Source organism: Pogoniulus pusillus, chromosome 7 (genome assembly GCF_015220805.1).
Source record: "Pogoniulus pusillus isolate bPogPus1 chromosome 7, bPogPus1.pri, whole genome shotgun sequence".
Classification (NCBI taxonomy): Eukaryota; Metazoa; Chordata; class Aves; order Piciformes; family Lybiidae; genus Pogoniulus; species Pogoniulus pusillus.
The window spans coordinates 7,737,293-7,760,189 of NC_087270.1; the positions used below are offsets into that span (position 1 = coordinate 7,737,293).

The 22,897-nt window shown below is 40.0% G+C and overlaps 1 protein-coding gene across 3 annotated transcripts in view; it reads left to right on the plus strand.

Annotated features, from left to right (window-relative positions):
* HMGCLL1 (3-hydroxy-3-methylglutaryl-CoA lyase like 1) overlaps nucleotides 1-22,897 on the plus strand; it is an 82,961-nt gene that overhangs the window by 32,278 nt on the left and 27,786 nt on the right. For 2 of the 3 annotated variants that reach the window (XM_064146770.1, XM_064146769.1), the window contains exons 6-7: nucleotides 9,045-9,108; nucleotides 14,373-14,561. In XM_064146770.1, coding sequence (XP_064002840.1) covers nucleotides 9,045-9,108; nucleotides 14,373-14,561 — 253 coding nt within the window. The remainder of the gene's footprint in view (nucleotides 1-9,044; nucleotides 9,109-14,372; nucleotides 14,562-22,897) is intronic. The other variant, XM_064146772.1, reaches the window with a different exon arrangement.

Consider the following 22,897-nt stretch of genomic DNA (forward strand, 5'->3'; position numbering starts at 1 on the left):
AAGATTATTTGTAGAGGTCCTTGTGAGTGCAAAATGGCTCACATAGGTTCAAGAGGAAATTTTGCAATGAGATTCCTTGAAGTTGACTAGTAATGTAAACAACACTATCCTGTCCTTTGCTGAAAAGACTTCTGAAGACCAAAAAAAAAAATAGCAGCAGGACCATGAACACAAAAATACAGAATTCAGAATGGTGGATGCCTTAGTTGAACAAAGCTCTAGAAGGAAGATTTAAAACTTTTAAACAGCTAAAAACCGTTAAGTAGCTAAGAAAAAGAACAAAAAGAACTAGCTTTGAGTGCCAAGTCAGCTTACAACATTTCAGATGCTTGTGAGAGGGAAGATTATGGAAACAGACCACCATTTCCAAGTTGATTCTAGAAGACTAAACCATGATTTTCTCTGACACCAGTTGCCAACAAATGCCTGCACTGCTAAAGGGACATTAGGACTTGAGTTCCCAAATATTGCAGTATATTTAGAATACTGAGGTATATTTAGAATACTTCTGGAGGTTCACATTACATTTAATGATACAAAATATAGGACTTTGCTTCCTCAGATAAAAAATGTGTGGAAAAAGATAATCAGAAGGTAAAACTTAAACAGAGATTTCATAGAAGCATCCAATGCAATCAAGGTGACTTTTCCCTGGAGATCAATCAAAAAAGAATTCTCAAAGCCCACAATTTATGGTCTTAAGATCCCATATTTAGCTTCTACTAAAGAAGCTGTTTTTAGTGTTTGATACAGATGAAATCTTTGTGTCCCAGTCCTGTGCAAAATTATCTAAATGCTGAGAAAGTCAAAGGTTTGTGGCAAGTTGTTCTTTATGCTTGATATCCCGATCTGTAAGTGTCACATAGACGTGTCAAGCAAGCGCAGAAACTGGCAGTTTCAGAAACTGAAATGTGAGAGTTTCTGTGGAACGACCTCAGATCCAGCTTTTTGGAAACAAAATGATGGGATGTTATGCATTTCATCAGTTGGCATTCAGTATTTAGAACTGGTGATCGTTGCTTGACTGACTAGCTACTTTTAAAGACCCGTGGCCAAAACCTGCAGCCTTTGCTCGAGGGAGCTCCCAGAACAACACATTTTGACTTCTACAAATTTTGTGGGCAAAATGTTTTGTTTGAATTACTTAGGTAATAAAAATATTAATCTGCATAAATTGTATTTTTTTCTTCATTTCAGTACAGATATTGTTTCCTTTCTAAAGCACTGTTATTGTTTTAAATGTTATTTATTTGCAGGAAATGGGTAATTAGGTGCCTTGCCCTAAATCCTTATTTGTGTAGCTGAAAAATACTTCCAAAAATAATTTTAAGAGCTTCAAATTTTACTTCATGTTTTCACTGGCAATTTAGAATTTATGTAGTGAGCATAAATCATTGGCACTCCTCGAGCCTTATGAAAAATGCACTCAAACAGTTGAAACTAAACGTTAAGCTTTTGCATGTCTTACTGTTGCTACAGCTGCACTAGCACTGACTCGATCATCATCCAGAAAATTTATGCTGTCAGCTGTCACATTTAAAATCTATAGCACAGTACACAGCTTTGTAAATGTTTACTAAATCAGTTCAAATGTTTATGAAGAATTGAAATCTTGTGTATGGTCTTGGAAGTTAGGCTATTTATTAGCCCCATAAAGAGGGCTTTATTTTTTTATTTTCTTGGTACATGCATAAAAAAAAAAACTTTACAATAACATCTGGAATACATTCTGGGAAGACACTGAGCCAAATCACTTACAAACTGTGTGGTCAGCTAATTACTAGGAAGCATATTTTGCATGTGAAATGACACAAAATGCTGTTGGTTTCAGAACTGCGTGTTTTAACGTGTAATTCAGGTACTCTTAAAACATCACATCTCTTTCAGCCATTAAAAATGAAGCGTAGCACCTAGGGTTGATGAACAACTGGGACAAATGGTATTTGCAACTGTTCAGTTGGGCTGCACTTAATTCAAATGTATTTTTGCTGTACATATGAAAAAAAAAAATTAGAGTAAATTCTGATTGGTTCTTCCAAGTTAATAAATTGTAATTTGTACAATAGAACAGTAAGAAAGTAAGGACTTGTGTTTCCACCGTCCTACTTTGTGTCCTGTCAAATAAAACAAACTATCTTTGAAACATTCAGTACTGCTTAGTACAATAAAAATTGACTGAGAATATAAGAGCTGAAAGATAAGATTTTTTTCCCCCTACTATAAACCACTTCTCCATGACCAGCAATTATTCACGTCCCTGTCATAATTTTTTTCCCCTATAAATAGCCCTTTTGAGACCACTTGAATTATTTGCCTGTGCAAACGTGAATGTGTATACAAATGTTTAGAGGTTCAGCCTCAGAAAAACATGTGCAAATGTTTGCTGTAGAACATCCTTAGAAGCATTTCCTTTCAGTGCTGATCATTCATCAATTATGCATTATTTCTAAACTGGTGTATATAATTCCTTTACTTAAAGTCATGTTGTTTAAGAGTGAGCAGTGTGGTGAAGTTCATAGTAGGGAAAAGCATATTGAAATTACATCTGTGTTTGTATAGAATTCAAATACTGGTTGATGAATATAGTAATATTTTTTGCTATGACAGATACCAAACAAATTATTCTATGCATTATTAATATTATTATTCCTATTACCTTTTATAGTATATTATAATGAAGGTTAAGAGGTACAACTTATATATTTCCTTGTTGATTATAAGAAATGATACTTGGTTTATTTGGATGCTAATACAAATGGTATGACATGAAATACTGGAAACATAAAGAGAAATAATTCATTTTAGTTATCTTTATCTTCTGCTAGTGATACTTGAATTTACTTCCAGTAAAATGCATATGCAGAGGAACACATAGGTTTTATCTTATTATACCTTAATATTCCAGAAGATAATAGTGAAGACTGTTTTGTTTATAAAGATCATCATGATTATCTGAAACTTCTGATTATCAAGACAATCTGGTCTTTATAATTCGGTTCAATAATACTATTTAAAAATATATATGTTAGTAATTGTCAATATGATAAAGATATTTGGATAGCCTTAGAGTACTCTTTTTATATGCCTGATTAGCAGTGATATGAGATAAAGTCACAATTTGATTTTCTACTGATCAATATATATTTTAAAGCTGTATATGATTTACAAAGACATGCAGAAACCTTGAGTGCTCATTTTCTGGTATTATGGAATACTTAGGGCTCGAGTGCAGATGATTTTTCACATTGCTTTAAACACACACTTTTAAACTACACTGTGTGTTTAGCATAGTCACAATTATATTCATAATAGGGTGATTTGTACCATTATCACTTTTTTAGGTAGTAAAACCAACTTAACTCCTTCATTTCACTGTAAGCAAGCCTATATTTGAGATTATAGTAAAAGAAATGTCAATGAACAATAAGTAGACTTGGAAACAGCCCATCTTTCTATGTGAATGGTAAACGAATCTGCAGGCTTACACAGCATTAAGCCAGCTGGTCACAGTCCCCAGGAGAAGTTGGAGAAGATGGAGATTGCTGCAAAATCAGACTTGAAATGTTAACATGAAATTATAAGGTGGTAAGGCAGTGTGTTTTCTAATGTGTTACTGAGTGTTGCATGGATAATTTGATATAGTTATTAGAAGTTAAGTGGGGAAGTAGCCCTGCATTGTCATGACAGTTTTGTTCTGGTTATAGAGAAGTTATTTTCTGGAACATAGTTCACAATGTAACTGTGTTTTCTGATCATTCTAGACACAATAAGATATTCTTGCTATAAACTTTACTCTGAATAGCATATATATTACTTGCATCTGGGTGCTAAATACATCGAGAGGCTGCTTCTATTATTTTCTTAAATCAAATGTGGAAAACAATTCCTTATTTACACATTATGGGCTTGGCAGGAAGGTTCTGTTCTTGGAAGAATCTCCTTTCCCCCTTCTCTTCATTGTATTTTCCCTCTCCTTACAGTAAAGATTGACTGTTTTTAACAAATGGCTTCCTTTGCAAAGAGACAGAATATATCAACCTTAATATTATGAATTCACCAAATGATAGGCATATACATTTTAGCATGAACATCCAATAAAAATAAATACATCTGCAGTGAACATGGTAAATTATATGTGAACTTACACTATAATAATAAACAGGAAACAGCAGCATCTGAGTCTGCAACTGGCTTCTCAGGAGGCTCTGTGCTTCCAGCTGTGGTAGCAGCTGTGGCTTTGGCTCTGGAACTCTGACTGAAACAAGCTGACAAAGGGCTGATTACAACATAGAGTTCAGTTTCTGCTTGGATTAATTTTCCTTTTAACACACTTTGGTTATGAAAAGTTTGCTCATTTACTCTGTTTGTGGTTTTATGTTTTGCACTCCACGGTCACTGGGCTGCTGTTGTGATCACTACTGTTCCCTGGTGACCTTAATCATGGGGACCTTATACTGCCTAGGACATTTGTGTTTAGTCCTCCTCCTCTTCCTTCTCCCTCCCCACTTGCTGTTCAGTATATTTATCCAAAATTTGACACAGAACAGTTGTTTTTAAATTGTTTTATCTGCGAAGAAAATAAGTTAGAAGAAGACTGAATAGCATTCACCTGTAATGAAATCTGTAAAATAGGCGAGAAACAAGTAGAGAATTTCTTTTTATCAAAGTTCTAATTCTGTTCTAATTTCACAGAACAGGAGAGAGCAAAACAGTATGTTCCTAAAGCAGAGGTAGAGACAAGTTGACTTATTGCAGGTCTTTTTTTTTCCCACCCTAATTGCATGGACTCTTCTTCATTGCATGCTAAAGAAGTAGTTAAACTACCAAAACGTCTGGCCTCGATTCAGCCTTGATTTAAGGACATAGAATTAAACACTTCCACTGCAGAGTCTGCTTTGCAAACTCCCAGATATCTGCTTCTACTCTCACATTATGGAGTGTCTCCAGTAAATATCATGAGACTGAGAGCTCTTTTTCATTACAAAATCTGATTTTTTTTGTTTTCTGTCCTGCCCTGCTGTCTTTTCAGAAAACAGCTGTATTGTCCCACTTAATTGAATTCTGAAATTAAATCCCCCTTGCCTCTGTAACTCCTTGATGAAGCTTTTCCCTCTTTTGCCTTCTGCTGATTTTCTTCACGTAAGATCTCACTTTCTCTCCTAAGGAAAAATAGTTACAGTATGCTCTTCCTTCTGTCATTCTCTTCTCCCTTCCTTTCCCTAATCCTTTTTCCTCCACTGTCAGAGCAGCAGGAGTTTCTTGTCTACTTTCCATCTGTACCCTTTCCACTTGCCCCTGTGACCCCATGTTCTGTTTTTCCTCTTATTTCTCTCCTCCCTTATTCTCTTTCTTAACCTCTCATTGTCCTCTGGCTCTTTTCCACTGCAATATAAGCAAGCATTTGCCTCTTAAAAATTGCACCTTTGACCCTACTTAGTTCTTTGTATCATATCTCATCGCCTATCTCTTCTTCATTCCTAAGCTCATTGAAGGCGCTGTTTATAATTACTGTCTGGAGACCCTCTTCTGTGATTCCCTCCTATAACTCCTACACTTTGGCTTCTGTTCCTTGCTTGAAATTGCAACAGCTCTCACCAAACTCCCCGATGACAAGATCTCAGAAACAGTAGTCTATTCTCATTCTTCTCGACTTGTCAGTAGTGTTTGCTGCAGTTGACCAGACTATTCCTTAAACTTATGTCTTTTGTTGCTTTCTGTGCCTCTGTCCTGTTCATTTTCTGCCTTCAAAGCAGTTCTTCATCATGTTCTTCAAAGTTGTTTCCCATTTTGGAGGTTTGTGAGTGGAAGTCCTGGGTCTCTGCTTTGGCTGGTTTTAATGCCTTATAATAGGTTATTGAATTTTAAAACAGGAGAATCGAACAGCCAAACGTATCTGCAGAGAACAGATCTACCTTCCTATAAAAACCTATTTTCTCTCACTGGAGCTTATTAATTTGGAGCCACACAAATGCAATGACAAAGCATCCCACCCAGTGCTGCCTGAAGTCTAGATGTCTTGCCTGGATGTGTTCCTCTGTGATCTGTGTTAGACAGTATTGTCCTGCTCCGGCAGCGGGGTTGGACTTGATGAACTCTTTGTGTCCCTTCCAACCCCTAACATCCTATACTCCTATGATCCTATGCTAGGCTGGATATTAGGAAGAAGTTCTTCACAGAGAGAGTGATTTCCCATTGGAATGGGCTGCCCAGGGAGGTGGTGGAGGCACCGTCCCTGGGGGTCTTCAAGAAAAGCCTGGATGGGGCACTTGGTGCCATGGTCTAGTTGATTGGTTAAGGCTGGGTGCTAGGTTGGACTGGATGATCTTGGAGGTCTCTTCCAACCTGGTTGATTCTATGATTCTACGATTCTATGATTCCTTCTTTCACAGAGACATGCATATTTTCTCCTTTCCTATCCTAGGCTCTCTGCACTTCTGCTAGCTGTACTCAGCCTTTGCCTGCATCTATTCCAGCTTGCACTCCTTTTTCTACAGTTGACTCAAACTTTGTATCTTATCTCCAATAACAATATAGCAAAAAAGACCTTGTCAAATGAAATTCATTTTTTATGTCCTCGATGCCTGATATACATTTGGAGTGCCTTTTACTCTTTTACAGTCTTATGTTAAGCATCTCACTTCCATTAGCATTGTTGTCAACTGAGTCCCATTTCTATTGCCCCTGTCCTTTCCCCCATGGAATCCCAGTGCTTATTTAGTTATTTATTTACAGTACTAAGAAGTTTAATATTATAGTCACAACTCTGTATGTCAATGAAATTAAATGAAAACATCAGAGACAATTCTGCCAAGCTCATCCTCTATGAACACCACTGAAAAAAGAAGTTATTTCATTCTCTGCAAGACTTCATTCTCCCTCTGCTAAGAAGTTCTTTACCTGTCGAGTTCCCTCAGTAATCCCTGTTTTCTCCAGTTTCATATTGAACAGCAAACACTCAGAGAGATTGTATCTATCATTTTTTCCTTCTTTAAAATGTCACTCTAGTCAGAGTGGTGTGAGCATGCAGAATTCATAATCTCAAACAGATTTGTACATTGCAGTAAGCAGATTCCTCAGGTCACTACATACTTTCATACCCCAGCAGGCCCAGCTGAATTATGTGAGCTCCGGCAAGTTTCTGCTCACTGGTGTGAACCACAGGGAGTATTCTCTTGTTCTCTAGATACCTTTTGGCTTGCTTTTACTTTTCTTTCTCCTACTCTCTTCCAGATGTCATTCATGCCACGTTATCACTACCATGCCTTCTTGTTCTAACACATGTAGCCATTAGGACCATGTAAAGATATATGTAATTAAAGGGAGCATGTGTGCATAAGTCCTGTATGTTTGGCATGTGTTGTATAGTTCCTGCTCACTTCACAAGTGCTGTGGCTAATGCTGAAAATACAATTCCAGTAAAAGTCTCTGTATTCACTAGCAGCATTATGTAAAAAGCAGTCCTTTGGGTCTGAATTTTTTCCATGGTTAGTTTTGTGTGAAAAACTGTGCATGCATTAAAAACATTAAACAAAAAAAAAAAGTGAATTACCCTGCACTGGTTTTCAGTTATGTGTCACAGTGAAGCAGGGCAGCGTTCAACTGTTAGCAGTAGCTACATTTTTTAATCTTTAATTCAGAATTTTGAAACTTGGTGTCATTTAAATTGGGGCTGACAGTTCATGAAGTCTACAGGAAAGTTTCAAGAACTTGAGTTTCAAAAGGACATACAAATAATTGAAATCGTGCCTAGGTGGTATGCAGATTAAAATTCTGAGCAGGATGTAATGGAACCAATCACTTTTGTAGGAGCAAAATTCATTTCCATTCTTTTATCAGGGCTTATCAAGTTCTTTTCAGGGTCAAGGCTTGCTTCATTCTTACTGCTAGTTCCCCTGTGCCAACACCATGCCTTTGTATAAGCCACAGAATATATTCCATGTATTACAACATTGACATTCTTTTCCACTATTTGTTTTTGCCTGCTACTCGTCCTGATTCCACATTCTATCAATCAGTTTCTCCATCAACTGCTAAGAGAACAATAAACCCTTTACCCTATAGACCTTGATTGCATACAGGCTGGCATTGGTTCAATCCTGTTTGCATTGTACAGTGTATAATTTTACATTATATCCTTCAGTGTGGAGGGAAAGGGAATGATGGGGAATTGATGAAGGCTCTTGTTCTATTAAGCAGCTGAAAAACCTCCCACTGGGACTGGGGCTCTGCCTGCCTCTCAATCTGTTGTAAATCCCTCTACAGTCACACTTATTTTAATTTTGAATGGCTGTTTCTCATTAATTTAATCCCATTTCTATCCAATTTAATATAAACAATTAGAAACTTAATTAGAATTTCATGGCTTTTATTGTTTTGGGGCTTTTTTTAAAGGAAATTTAAACCAAATCTTGCACTAACACAGCATTAAACCTGAACAATGGAGGCTTGGTTGTGTCTTTCAGGTTTTTTTTTGCTTTGTAGAGTTGATAGCTGCTGAGAAACATTCTGGCTTCACATTTTCTTCTTGTCCCAAGGCATGCCTAAACTAAAGCTAGACAAAAGGTGAAGGGTACCCCATTCACCAAAATCATATATGATATGGTGGGGTTGTTACAAGTTGCTTGTACCCATCTATTGCTGGGCCATTGGCATAAGGGATTAAATTATTTCTGCCTCTGAATGCCTTGTGTGGATCAGGCAAGGTAAAACTTGAGCTGCCTCTTACAACTTCAGAAAGAAATACAAGAAAAATGGAAGTGTGCTGCAAGCCAAATGCTAGCTTGGCAGCATCGCAGTTCCCTTACAACTTGTGACATATGTTGAGCATACATAAAGCTGTAAATCTCTATTCTGTGACCTAAAAAGAAAATGGATAAACCTGCTGTTTTCATCTGGTATAATTTTAACTTTTCATTCAAATATTTGTTCTTCTTTGACTGGTTTAAAGACTGAAAATTATATTTAACCTTTTCCTAGTAACATGAATGGATACAGAGAGGCTTGTATCAAACAGAAGTATCTTTGTGTGCTCTTTCCTGTTGTAGGTATGTGTCGTGTGCATTGGGCTGCCCATATGAAGGAAATGTCACACCAGCCAAAGTGGCAGAAGTAAGAGTGATCTTCTGGCTTGGCTTTCTGATGAATCAAAATTACATTTTAAAATGTCTATAAGTAATGTTCTCTATTTAATGCTGTAAAGTCCTTCGATGGGTAAAATTTAAGGAAAGTAAACACAACCAGCAACAGAACAAGGGGGGACACAGTCTCAAGTTGTGCTGGGGGAAGTCTAGGCTGGGTGTTAGGAGGAAGTTGTTGGCAGAGAGAGTGATTGGCATTGGAATGGGCTGCTCAGGGAGGTGGTGGAGTCACTGTCCCTGGAGGTGTTCAAGCAAAGCCTGGATGAGGCACTTAGTGCCATGGTCTAGTTGAGTGGCTAGGGCTGGGTGCTAGGTTGGCCTGGATGATCTTGGAGGTCTCTTCCAACCTGGTTGATTCTATGATTCTAATATTAAAACTGGGTGCATCTCAACTACATGCAGTCAAATCTAAGGAAAATAGTTTGTTTTGATTGTTAGCAGTCATGTGGAAAAATATTATGTGCTATTTCCTCTCAAGAAGGAGGTAAGGAAATGCTTGAGGAAATAGATTCACTCACATGAGCACATATTCGGCACATGAGATGATCACAGTATCACAGTATCACAGTATCATCAGGGTTGGAAGAGACAACCTCTTGTAAGGGATATCTACTTTTAAATCCATTTTATGCTGGCATAAGCATACTGTGCTGTCAGATGGTAGAGCCACCACCCTTATATTATCCTTCTAGCAGGTGTCATGTCCTTGGGCATCAATACTGATGAACAGTAGAGAAAAAAGTGGGGAGAATTCAGGAGGCACAAGGCAAAACACCAGCTTTCCTCCTGGAGAAAGGCTTGTCTTCTCTGTTGCACTTAATCACTACTCATGGTGACCTAGCAGAATCACCAAACCACTGATTTTTCTTCCTTTGTAGCACTGGCAGCTAGTCAGTGTTTATCTGATCTGTTGTGCTCTGTGTGCATGCAGCTTTCGGGTCCTATTTTGCTGCATCTTCTTCTAGTGTACATTCCAGATGGAATTTGTGATAATCCTTCTCCCGTGGCAAGCACATGCACTCTTTGAAAGAACAGCTAAATTGGAAGGCACAGAGTACTTCTAAATTAATTTGGTTTAACATGAAGTGAGAGTTGGAAGTGACACAGCTTTAGTTAGCGTGGTGATGACAGATTCAGCTGTGCTGTTGGTAAATTGCATACTGCAATATCATGTTCCCCAATAGGCTTCTTTCCATGTGCTGCTTGGGTTTTAACTAAGCGCCTCGCACAGAAGAACTCCTTTTCAGTTTGCCAGTGGGAGTGCTAGTTATTGTTCCAAACCTTCACATTTTTACTCACACAAATACTTTATTTTCTGTCTTCATCCTAGTTAAGTGTCTTCTTGTGTACCTGTGCACCACTGTGTAAGTGCAGGGTTCTGCACTTTGGCCACAACAACCCCAAGCAGCGCTATAGGCTGGGGACTGAGTGGCTGGAGAGCAGCCAGGAGGAAAGGGACTTGGGGGTACTGATACACAGTAAGCTGAAGATGAGGCAGCAGTGTGCCCAGGTGGCCAAGAGAGCCAATGGCATCCTGGCCTGCATCAGGAACAGTGTGGCCAGTAGGACAAGGGAGGTTATTCTGCCCCTGTACTCAGCACTGATCAGGCCACACCTTGAGTACTGTGTCCAGTTCTGGGCTCCTCAATTCAAGAGAGATGTTGAGGTGCTGGAACATGTCCAGAGAAGGGCAACAAAGCTGGTGAGGGGCCTGGAGCACAAATCCTATGAAGAGAGGTTGAGGGAGCTGGGGGTGTTTAGCCTGGAGAAGAGGAGGCTCAGGGGTGATCTTATTACTGTCTACAACTACCTGAAGGGGCATTGTAGCCAGGTGGGGGGTGACCTCTTCTCCCAGGCAACCAGCAATAGAACAAGGGGACACAGTCTCAAGTTGTGCCAGGGTGGGTACAGGCTGGATATTAGGAAGAATTTCTTCACAGAGAGAGTGATTTCCCATTGGAATGGGCTGCTCAGGGAGGTGGTGGAGGCACTGTCCCTGGGGGTCTTCAAGAAAAGCCTGGCTGAGGCACTTAGTGCCATGGTCTAGTTGATTGGTTAGGGATGGGTGCTAGGTTGGCCTGGATGATCTTGGAGGTCTCTTCCAACCTGCTTGATTCTATGATTCTATGATTCTATGAAAAATAAAATCTGCCTTCTTAAAATTATTGAGGCCCTGATTCAACAAGCACTGGAATGTCTGTGGAAGTACCTGATTAGTTGTTAATGGATTTTACATAAACACATGCACTCATCCCTTGCTGAGTTAGAATTATCAAAACTACTGGCTGTGCAGCTAAGACCCTTCAGAGAACTGCATTTTTGGTCATCAGTGTAGACTGTGTGATTCCCTTGACTGCACTGCAATCAGGAACTGTGACTGAAAGGTTTAGGTTGTCTCTTCTGCAGTCAATGACAGTGACCAGCTATATTTTTAGCAGTCAATGGCAGTGACCAGCTATATTTTTTTTTAATAAGCAAATCAATTTTAACTGAAGCAAAACCAATTAGGAGAGGTGGCTCATTAAACAGACTGCATGCATTTCTGGTTTGCTAGTACATACCTGTTTTATACATAGCTGTCTAGTGAGAACACACTTCAGATGCCTTCAGGCATTTAGAAGCTATCTGGTACATCCATATCACTTTTTATTTTAGAAAATAATAGTGTTTCTCATATATTAAAATAAGCTGCATAGCTCTTTTTTTACATCTGTTTTTTCTTGAAGTGGACTCACCCTTTAACCATTTGTGGTCCTGTGGTTGTGAACTGCAACCTTAGGTAAATGAGGATTGAAAGTCGTTGGAAACACTGTATAACATCTGTGAAGCCAGTTGTGTTATCCCTTGTCTTGTGGTGTTATAATTGACTGTTTTTAACTTTCTGCCTGCTTCTTTCTCTCCTTAGCTTGCTTTTAACCTAGAGCTGTGCATTCATACAAACCTTACCCAGCATGCAGGCTGCACAGCAAATGTGCCCATTCTTGTTTGAATGCTGTTGGATTATTGCAAAGTTTCTCTTACACCACAGACTTCAGTGTGATTTTATGCTGTCATTTACTTAAATTAATCTGTAACATAGTAATGACCTTTTGTATTAAGAGTATCATTTTAGATACCATCTCCAGCAGCAGGATTGTTCACATGCCTGAGAGGTTGCAGCATTGGGTCACCAATTCCCATTTCGATCAATGCTCAGTGTCAGGACAGCGCTCACAAGGGAAGTGGCACAAGACAGGCATAGTAAAAGTGCTCGGTGGTGCAGGCACAACTGTGTTCAGTGAGCAAGGCTGCATGATCATCATCACATTCTGACTGCACAGGCAAAACAGTGTGTTCTCTTCTCCCTCACCCTCCTCCCAAAAGTCCACACTGAAAACTTAGAAAACTATAACTAATGGGCTGCCTCCTACTGTGGCAGAAGATGCAGTATGGAAAACTCCTATCCAGCATCCAAGCATGCTCATTCTTCTTCAAATTAAAGATTGATCTCTTTTTAAGGGTCAGTTTAAGGTCACATCATGACAAGTCAGTGATGATACTCAGCTTGTTAGCAGATTTCCTCCCTTCTTTCATCTTTCAGAACTTTCTTTTCAGAAGCTGAAAGATGTAACACTGAGAACGGGACAGAAGTGAATGCAATTTCTAGGAGTTTATACATTCTCTGTGTTGTCACTAAAATGGTCATCTAGAAAAACTTTGAATCATCCAGGAAAAAGAACATGAGACATGAGAAAAAAAACACAGCCTGCTCCTTTTACCCCAATCCCACACAAAACCTGAAGATTTGGGATTAATTAGAGGTAATCTACCACTAACTGCAGCTGATTTTTTTTTTCAGTTACAACAGCACTCCACTTAAAACAGCTGCCTCATGATGGTGATGTAAAAATATGCCTCAAGATAGAATCTTTTTTTTTGTAGTCTGGTGAATATCCCTTTGTAAAATATATATTGAATTTATGTTGAGGTGAACCAGGAGCTCTTTGACTTTAAAGCACAAAGTTTTACTACCTTGACAATAGTCACAGTGCTTCCAAGCTTCAAGCAGAATGATTTAGACTACTTCAAGTTCTTTTTCAGCTGTTCTTTGAATTAAGTGAACAGCAGCATTAATCCAGCACTTCCGTGACTGCTGGTGCAGCATTTGTCAGCTTCCTCAGATGTATTCACAGCAATTCCATTGATGAAGTCCTGAAATTGCTTTAACAGTAGAGTGCATTGCAACCGAAGATATCTTGGAAGAGGGATTGCTTTTTTTCGTTTCTAAACAGTTAATTTCCAGGTTGGGAGTCTATTCAAGTGGAAAGGACTTTTGGGATTGCTGATACACAGTGAGGAATGCTAAAGGGGACAAACATAATGAACAAATGTAAACGAAGCAAACCCCTTCTCAAGTTAGTTCTAGAAAGCTGAGGTGGAAAGATCCCACATTTAGCTTCTAAAAGAATATTTTTGATGCAAACACTATTTTGTGTTTCTGAGATGCAAACATTATAAAGCTGGACCTAAAACTCATACCAAGAACTCAAAAAGATGATCACAGAAACAGTTAGGGATCTGGTTGTATAGCTAAGAGCTAATTGTATAGAGGGTTGGGGCTTTTTTTTGTGATAAGAAAAAATCCCTTAAAGAATAGAATGTTATTTAAGTTAGTTTTGCTTTGTTATTACTTTAATGTCTGATTTTCTGAAAGTCAAACAATATTAAATGCAACATGTTGAAAGTTCAGTTTTCATTGCAGTTTTCAGTGCCAAGAGAAAGCAGAATCAGGCTTTTTTTGTAATTATTTAGTGCCTTAGCTAAGCTGCATGTAATAAGCAAGCAAAAGGGCAGGTCTTTACCCTGCACAACTTGTAAGCTGAAAAGTACATGGAGAAATCCAAACAGCTGGGAAAATCCCAGAGAGAGAAAATTGTTGAGAAAGGACTTGACAGAAACTTAATTCATGGTGTAAAATCTTGCTTATTTGGATTATGTGGAAGAGTCAGAATGCAAGTTTTTGATGGATTTGGCCTGACTGGTTATTCTTTGTACAGAAGCAGAACAATAAATGTTTCCAAAAGAGAGGATATATGGGATGTTTTTCTTGGGTGATAATTTTCAGGAGTTAATAGAGGGTTTCTTATACATAGATCCACCTCAGTGAGTCGAACCTGAAACCTGTGCCCTTTTAACATATGTTCTTGAGCCTATTTTATATTCTTTCATCTTGACCATTTCTCTGTTTCTAAACAGGTATCGAAGCGGCTGTACAGTATGGGCTGTTATGAAATCTCTCTGGGGGACACAATTGGTGTGGGCACTCCTGGAAGTATGAAAAGAATGTTGGAAGCTGTTATGAAAGAAATTCCTCTGAGTGCTCTTGCTGTTCACTGTCACGACACATACGGCCAGGCATTAGCCAATATCCTCACAGCCATACAGGTAACTCTCATTTTATAGGTGTGAGAACAGTAGTCTTAACGTTAACTCAAATGTGCAATTGAAAACAATCTCAGCCATAAAGAAATTAATAGAAAAGGAAAAAGACACTTTCATCTGAGTTACCATCACTGGAGGTGTTCAAGAAAAGCCTGGATGAGGCACTTAGTGCCATGGTCTAGTTGACTGGCTAGGGCTGGGTGCTAGGTTGGACTGGCTGATCTTGGAGGTCTCTTCCAACCTGCTTGATTCTATGATTCTATGATTCTATGTTCATTGTTCACTAAAGTAAAACTTTCATTTTACAGAAGGGTCTAAATAAAAAAAGAAAAATGATGGCTTGATTTCAGATGGTATAAAAAAGAATAATGATGGCTTGATTTCAGATGGCTACATCTAAATTATTCATAATTGCATATAAATTTATCTGTACTCTGTTGCATCTCTTATGTACCATTTCAAGTTCTTGACAGAGAGAGTGATTGCCACTGGAATGGGCTGCCCAGGGAAGTGGTGGAGTCACCAACCCTGGAGGTGTTCAAGAAAAGCCTGGCTGAGGCACTTAGTGCCATGGTCTAGTTGACTGGCTAGGGCTGGGTGCTAGGTTGGACTGGATGACCTCGAAGGTCTCTCCCAACCTGCTTGATTCTATGATTAGCAACAACTTTATGTCCTATTTACTCTTTCAAATCGATGTCTAAATCATCAGAAATTGTCAATTTCCTTAAGAGATAAATTTCCAGTTTTCATATATGTATTTTTAAGAAGAGGACCCAATGCAAGAAACAGAGTAGAAGTTTGAATTTATTTTTTTTTAAAGATACAAAATACTGAAAAATATCTTAATGAGTTTCTAAGGAGACCTAAATGGTCTCTTGGAGGTCTCTTCCAACCTGGTTGATTCTATGATTCTATGATTCTATGGTTGACTGGATAGGGCTGGGTGCTAGGTTGGACTGGATGATCTTGGAGGTCTCTTCCAACCTGGTTGATTCTATGATTCTATGATTCTAAATATTCCAGAATCAAAAGCTGCTTACAAATCCTAGGCCCTATTGTTCTATTCTGTACTTAATGGCATCTTCTGCTTCTTTGCAATTCAGACAGACATGTTTAATGTCAACTTCTGTTTGTTCTGACTTAATATTTTGGCAAAGCTCATATTGTGTTGTTTAGAAATAACAGTAGTGCGTTGCCAGTATTAGCGATAAAAGCAACAAGAAGAAACAAGGGAATGTTTCAATATGGGAATCTCTGTCTGAATGACAAAAGCCTGGCAAAAAAAAAGCCTCTGACTTTTACTCAGAGTGTTTCTATTGACCCTTACTCACTTCCACTGTTGCAAATGTGTGCGTGTGTACCATGGGATGAATAAATTCCTAATTTCACAGTTAGCTTCAGTTGCAGATGTAATAGCTAAAAGCATGAAAACCCTTGAGCATGGGAGGAGGTCACCATAAAAATACTTGAAGCATTATTTCTCAAATCCTTCCTTAAAATAATTGCTGTCATAGTGCCTACTATACCCTGAGAGATGGGCTGTGCTTTGTTAACCCCAGTATCTGTTGTAAGCGATTCTTGGGTTAGGTTTACCTCCTGTTTCTATCTTTTTATTCACTTTTCAATCAGCTCTGCAAGAATTAAAGGCAAAAAAAAAATTGTTAGGTGTCTATTATTCAGACCAGGCTGATTACCAAGAGACCCACAGAGCTATGCAGCCTTCTCAAGATTTCTGGGAAGCCAGGGGTGCCTGAGACCCACCAGAAAACTTCCCTGTGTGCTCAAGTTCTGCTATGGTGCGTGTCCAAGGCTGCAGTGTTTTCGGCTGAGCTGAGCTTGTCGTAGTTTTTGCCAGCAGTGCTTGATGAATCAGGCATTACACAGTCTTTCTGACTGGCTTGGTGCAAGCAGCTCCCTGGCTCGCTCTAAAGGTAGGCCCTCAGGCTCTTGGATCCTTAAACAGGACCTGCATGTCACAAAATCCTGTCCTGTCTCTGGTCAAGTAAACGAGGCAGCTAGCAGTGCATTACAGCTAAGCAATGTGCTGCCCAAACCAGGACAACTTGTCCCCGGGATGGTGAAGTGTTGAAGCCAGTAGATTACAGTGCCCAGCCACTTCTTGCCTCTGCTGTCATGCTTCTCTGTGCTTTCCTCTCTGCCTAAGACACATAAATCAAGTTATCATAGAATCATGAAATCGTTATGGTTGGAAAAGACCTCTAAGATCACCAAGTCCAACTGTCAGCCCAGCACTGCTGTGCCCACTAAACCATGTCCTGAAGTGCCATGTGTTTTTAACACCTCCAGGGATGGTGACTCCCTCTGCAGCCTCCTTGGGAAGCCTGTTCCAATGCTCAACCATTATTTCAGTGAAGATTCTTTCCTAGTACCCAATCTAAACCTTCCTGGTGCAGCTTGAGGCCATTCCCTCTTGTCCTATCACTAGTTACTTGGGAGAAGAGATCAACCCTCACCTCACTACAAGCTCCTTTCAGGAAGATGTAGGAGCAGTTAGGTCTCCCATCAGCCTCCTGTTCTTCAGACTAAACAATCCCTTTTCCTTAGCCACTCCTCGTCAGACCTGTTCTCCACACCCTTCACCAGCTTCAGTGCTCTTCTCTGGACCTGCTCCAGCAACTCATTGTCCTTCCTGTAGTGAGGGGCCCAAAACTCAATACAGCGTTCCAAGTGCGACCTCAGCCCTGCTGAGTACAAGGGCACGATCATTTCCCTACTCCTACTGGCCACACTACTCCTGGTACAGGCCAGAATGCCTTTGGCCTTCTTGACCACCTGTGCACACTGCTGGCTGGTGTTCAGCCACCCCATGTCCTTTGCTTCCCCACAGCTTTCCATCTGCCCCAAGCCTGGAGCGTTGCATGGGGTTGTTGTGACAAGTGCAGGACCCAGCATTTACCTTGTTATGCGTGGTAAAGCAGTGGATACAAACCTTTGTCATCACCACAGCTGTTCGTTTCACAGACCAAACTTTCCACACACACAATTCCTTGACCTCCCTCCTTTATGGATCTGTGCAACTGATGTAATATTTTGTCAGGAGTAAAACGCGTTTGAGAGGTTATAGAACTAATGGGGCCACGGTACTGTTTGAAAACAAGGTCAAAGAACACTCAGCAGGCAAATTACACTCTTCCTAGGACATTCCAAACTACAACCTCAGCTTGAGCACTGTGGTATTGCATGTTGTATTTCCTAAGAGCTGAGGAGTGACAGCTGGAAACACACAAATCACTCTGCACTGATTCAGGCATTGCTTCGATGGGAGATCTCCTAGGAGAGGAAAGAGATGCTGGTGATTCAGTAAGTGATTTTTTTATACAGATCACATTATTCCGTTCAGGATTACACTACCCAGAGTATTTTCTTTTGTTTGGGGCTGATCCAAAGCCATCTAGAACTGTCAGGCTGTATCTGTATAAGAAATTAGCAGGGAAGTAGTCTTGTAATTTCAGTATGCAGTCTTACATGTGGTGTCATAGCAAAAGGATAGGTAGTGGAAGATGGGAGGGAAATTTGCCAACTTTTAAAGGATAAGTAATTGTTTAAGTTCTTGCAGTGAATAACATAGATTGAAAGCATTGCCTAGAGAAAGGAAATTCACTTTTATGAAGAGGATCTGTGCCAAAATGTGAGGAACATGAAGTGATGAGGCACTTAGTGCCATGGTCTAGTTGACTGGCTAGGGCTGGGGGATAGGTTGGACTGGATGATCTTGGAGGTCTCTTCCAACCTGGTTGATTCTATGATTCTATGGTGCTTAAGAACAAAATAGTAAACATTTGAAGTAGAAACATGACTGGCCTTTGGCTATATGGTTTACTATAAAAATATCACAGAATGAAATTTACCAAAGAGACAAAATCCTAAGGTGGGCAGTGATGTGGAGATCTAGTTAGAGCTTGTGGTATTTTGAGTCAAATTACATATGTGTCTTAGCTAATGTGACAAACACAAAATGTAGCTAAAAGAAGGAGTAAAGCATTTATAGGGAATTGTTACAGACCTCCAAAGAAGAGGGAGAACATTCTCTGCTGGAGAGGCCCTAGTTAGGTCGATCATTGATCTGAGGAGATTCGAATTACCTTGACAACTGACTCCAGTAACATCTACAGAACCAGTAAGAAATGGGAAGTTTTGAAATGGAAGTGCCACGGAAGTATTTTCTTGCATAACTTGTGTAGCTGCCAGAAACAGCTTTATCTGTTTTCATAGCACATATCTGGACAGGAGAAAGAATGTGCTAAGAGGCAAAGAGGAGTTCTGGCCAGCAGTGGTACATAAAATCACACGGTAATCCCATAGAACTTTATCAAACTCAAATGCTGTCATAATTCATTAGAGCAAACTGATCCCTACGCTATGGGAATCAAATCCTAACTTAGAGAAAAGAAGCACAAAACTCTAAAGGCTTACAGGGAACACCTTTTTTTTTAACCACCTTGTTATCTTTTCCATGTTATTAGACAAAATGAATGAGGTTGATGATTTCCCCAACAAAATTACTTTTTATTAGTGTTTTCTTTTCCAGACAAAAAGGAATTTTGAAATGAAATCCTAAGTTCAGAGCCAGAAACATAACTTAGCAAGCCTCTAATGAACCATTCAAGGTTCAGACTGCAAAATCCACAGTTGTGAATACATATTTCACTACAAGCAGTAGAATGTATCCTCTGACAGGGAGTTTAGCACACTGAAAAATATTTCATTAATATCTTTAAGATGCACGAATTTCAGAGATAAACAAACCAAAACAGAAGGCAAATAGAAGTGGCTGGCTGCTGACCTCTTCCTCTCATCAATTAGCCAAATAATTCCAGCCCCTTTGATGCATGCTAGAGAGGGTAACTCACGTGGATATTTTTGTGCATCCACTTTGCTTGTGTAGTAAGAAATAAGTGAACGCAAAGGCTCACAGCATTGGATGGATATGTTCCCATGTGGCCAAGAGAGCCAGTGGCATCCTGGCCTGCATCAGGAATGGTGTGGTCAGCAGGAGCAGGGAGGTCATTCTGCCCCTGTACTCTGCACTGGTTAGACCACACCTTGAGTATTGTGTTCAGTTCTGGGCTCCCCAGTTTAAAAGGGATGCTGAGATGCTTGAGCGTGTCCAGAGAAGGGTGAGGAGGCTGGTGAGAGGCCTTGAGCACAGCCCTACGAGGAGAGGCTGAGGGAGCTGGGATTGGTTAGCCTGGAGAAGAGGAGGCTCAGGGGGGACCTTATTGCTGTCTACAACTACCTGAGGGGTGGTTGTGGCCAGGAGGGGGTTGCTCTCTTCTCTCAGGTGGCCAGTGCCAGAACGAGAGGACACAGCCTCAGGCTGTGCCAGGGGAGATTTAGGCTGGAGGTGAGGAGAAAGTTCTTCACTGAGAGAGTCATTGGACACTGGAATGGGCTGCCCGGGGAGGTGGTGGAGTCACCGTCCCTGGGGCACTTTAAGGCAAGGTTGGACGTGGCACTTGGTGCCATGGTCTGGCCTTGAGCTCTGTGGTAAAGGGTTGGACTTGATGATCTGTGAGGTCTCTTCCAACCCTAATGATACTGTGATACTGTGATACTGTGATGTTTTAAGTACCAGAACTAGGACAGGAATCTGAAACAGAAATGCTGAATTATATCTCTTATTAATCCTGAAGGATCATTATGTTACAGGAGTAGGAATGATATGTCTTATTAATTCATAAGGATCATTATGTTACAGGAGTAGGAATGATATGTCTTATTAATTCAGAAGGATCATTATGTTACAGGAGAAGGAATTGTATGTCTTATTAATTCAGAAGGATCATTACATTACAGGAGTAGAGTTCAAAATGGCCAGCAGCCTTAAGGGCTTGAGCTGGGATTTTTTCATGCAACAGTGAACATGAACTTTCTGTCTGAGAAAGGCAATCCAGTCATATTTCTCTATTGCTACACAAATCAAAAAACCCAGGTTTTTGGAGAGTTACATAGTAACTGAGGAAATGAAATTGAATGTAGTGGTCTGCCAAGGTTCTTGCTTGAATCATACATTAAATAACACACGGGTTTTGTTTTATTACCAGCAATGTGCTGGGGTAGCCCCTGCATGGCAATGAAATTATTTACAGCTAAACTAAAATTTAACAGAAGTAGTCATGATAGTGTTGATCATATGTTGACACTCTACTACTGAGAGTATTTTTTAACCCAATGGTGAGGGAATGATGTGAAATTAATGAGGTACAGCAGACAGGGACCATAACATCTTGGCTTACCTCTCCCAATGTTGACATGTCACTGTGCACATCACTTTTCTTCAGCTTTTTAGAGTTGTAAAACAGGTGTGCCAGTTTGAAGCTAGCTAGAATGTTTAGGTGAGAAGAACCACATTACAGGCTGTGAATGGAAAACAATGGTGGTGTCTACTTCCCTCATAGGCTTACTGAGAGATACAAGAAGAAGAATCAAAAACATAGATAAGGCACTCACTTCTGCTGGGGAACTGGCTGAGCTTTTGATGGTTCTTGGCACAAGGTGGCACTGAGCAAGAATGAAAATAATGCAAAATTATTGCTTGATGGTTAAAAAGTCCATCCTATCCCAGTAAGTGAGGAAAGCAACACTTGCAAAAATGAATATATTTTGCTCTTGAGTCTGTCAGCTTCTGAGCCTTCTGGTTTGGTGAGTGGCTCAGCCAGATGAGTCACTCTGATTTCTCCCACTAGCAAAGATTCATCGTGCTAGTTTGAAGCAGGCTAGAATGTTTTGGTGAGAAGAACTAGATTACAGGCTGTGAAAGGAAAACAATGGTGATGTCTACTTCCCTTATAGGCTTGCTGAGAGAATAAGAATGCAAATGTAGATAAGGCACTCACTACTTCTCCTGCAGGGGAGCTCTGAATTGCATCTCTCTCTAACCTCACCCTCCGTTTCTCTGACTAATCCACTTTGCTTCCTAACCCCCTGGCTGAACCTCCATTCTTCCTTGGGACTGGGGTAAGCTTGAGAGGGGTGGGAGAAGGTGGAAGGGCTGTTGGGAGCCCCTCCTGGGGACTCAGGTTTCTGGGAGGGCTGTTGTGTTTCTGTATTCCCTTTTACCTTGCCTATTTCTGTCTATAACTGTATATACTGTAAATATCTGGGAAGGTGGCTCCCAACCACCCTTCACCTTCCCCCTACCTCTCTCAACCTTACCTCAGTCCCAAGGAAGAATGGAGGTTGGGCCAGGGGGTTAGGAAGCAAAGTGGATTAGTCAAAGAGGCTAGAGAGAGATGCAGCTCAGCCAGTTCCCCAGCAGAAGTAGAAGCGAGTGCCTTATCTATGTTTTGATTCTTCTTGTGTCTCTCAGCAAGCCTATGAGTGAAGTAGACATCACCATTGTTTTCCTTCCACAGCCTGTAATCTAATTCATCTCACCAAAACATTCTATTTAGCTTCAAACTAGCACAGTCCTGTAACACTGCATTTCCTTTACCTCGTACAACCTGGCACTCTGAAGAATTCTGAGGATAGGAAAAGTTTGTCCCATGAAGCATGCACATATTTCAGGGTCTTAAAAAAAAAAAAAAAGTTGATATTTATGTCTTCCTATTTTGAGAAACTCTTAGAAATTGAATGATTTCAGCAGGCTTCACAGTTTACTTTCCTCTGCTGGTTACAGAAATATGCTAGGAAATTGCAGAGGACTTAACAGAGACCTCCAGAAACTAATTTCAAGGTTCAGATAGGGAAACAGTAGGAAATGCAGCTTGACTAAGAATAGCTGTATGGGATTCAGGAAGAGCTGGTCATGCTTCAGTATTTTGCTGTAATTCTTTGAGGCAGTCACTGCCAAAGAAGGCAAAGGATATATACAGTGGCCATCATATGCTTTGATTTTTCAGGAAACAATTTACAGTGTTCTACACTGGAAGTTAATATTAAGGCATGGAGACATGTAATAAGTGGAAAGTTGGCTTAAAGGCAGGAAACCTAGTTATGAAATGATTTTTTTTTTTCAAGCTGGAAAATACCCATCAGCAGGGCTGTGGAAGGATTGGCCTGTGGGTTCTGGGCTTTCCTGCTTAAATGAGTAATTTGTAATAGCATATCTTCATGTTAAGGGCAATTGTTCCAACTTGTACAAATGAAGTGTTTCAAATGTTGGGTTTCCATTGTGAGAAACAGGATAGCTGGCACAACCTCGAAGTGTAAAGCTGGGTAATACTTTGAAACAGCAAAAGGAAAAGGTTGGATCCAAATTAAGACTGCAGGAATACACGTAATTGTATGTGAAACAAGAGATTGTTTATTACAACAGGCATGGCATTTTAAGTAAAGGTCTTCCTAGAGCTTTCTACTTTTGGACTTCTCTAGGA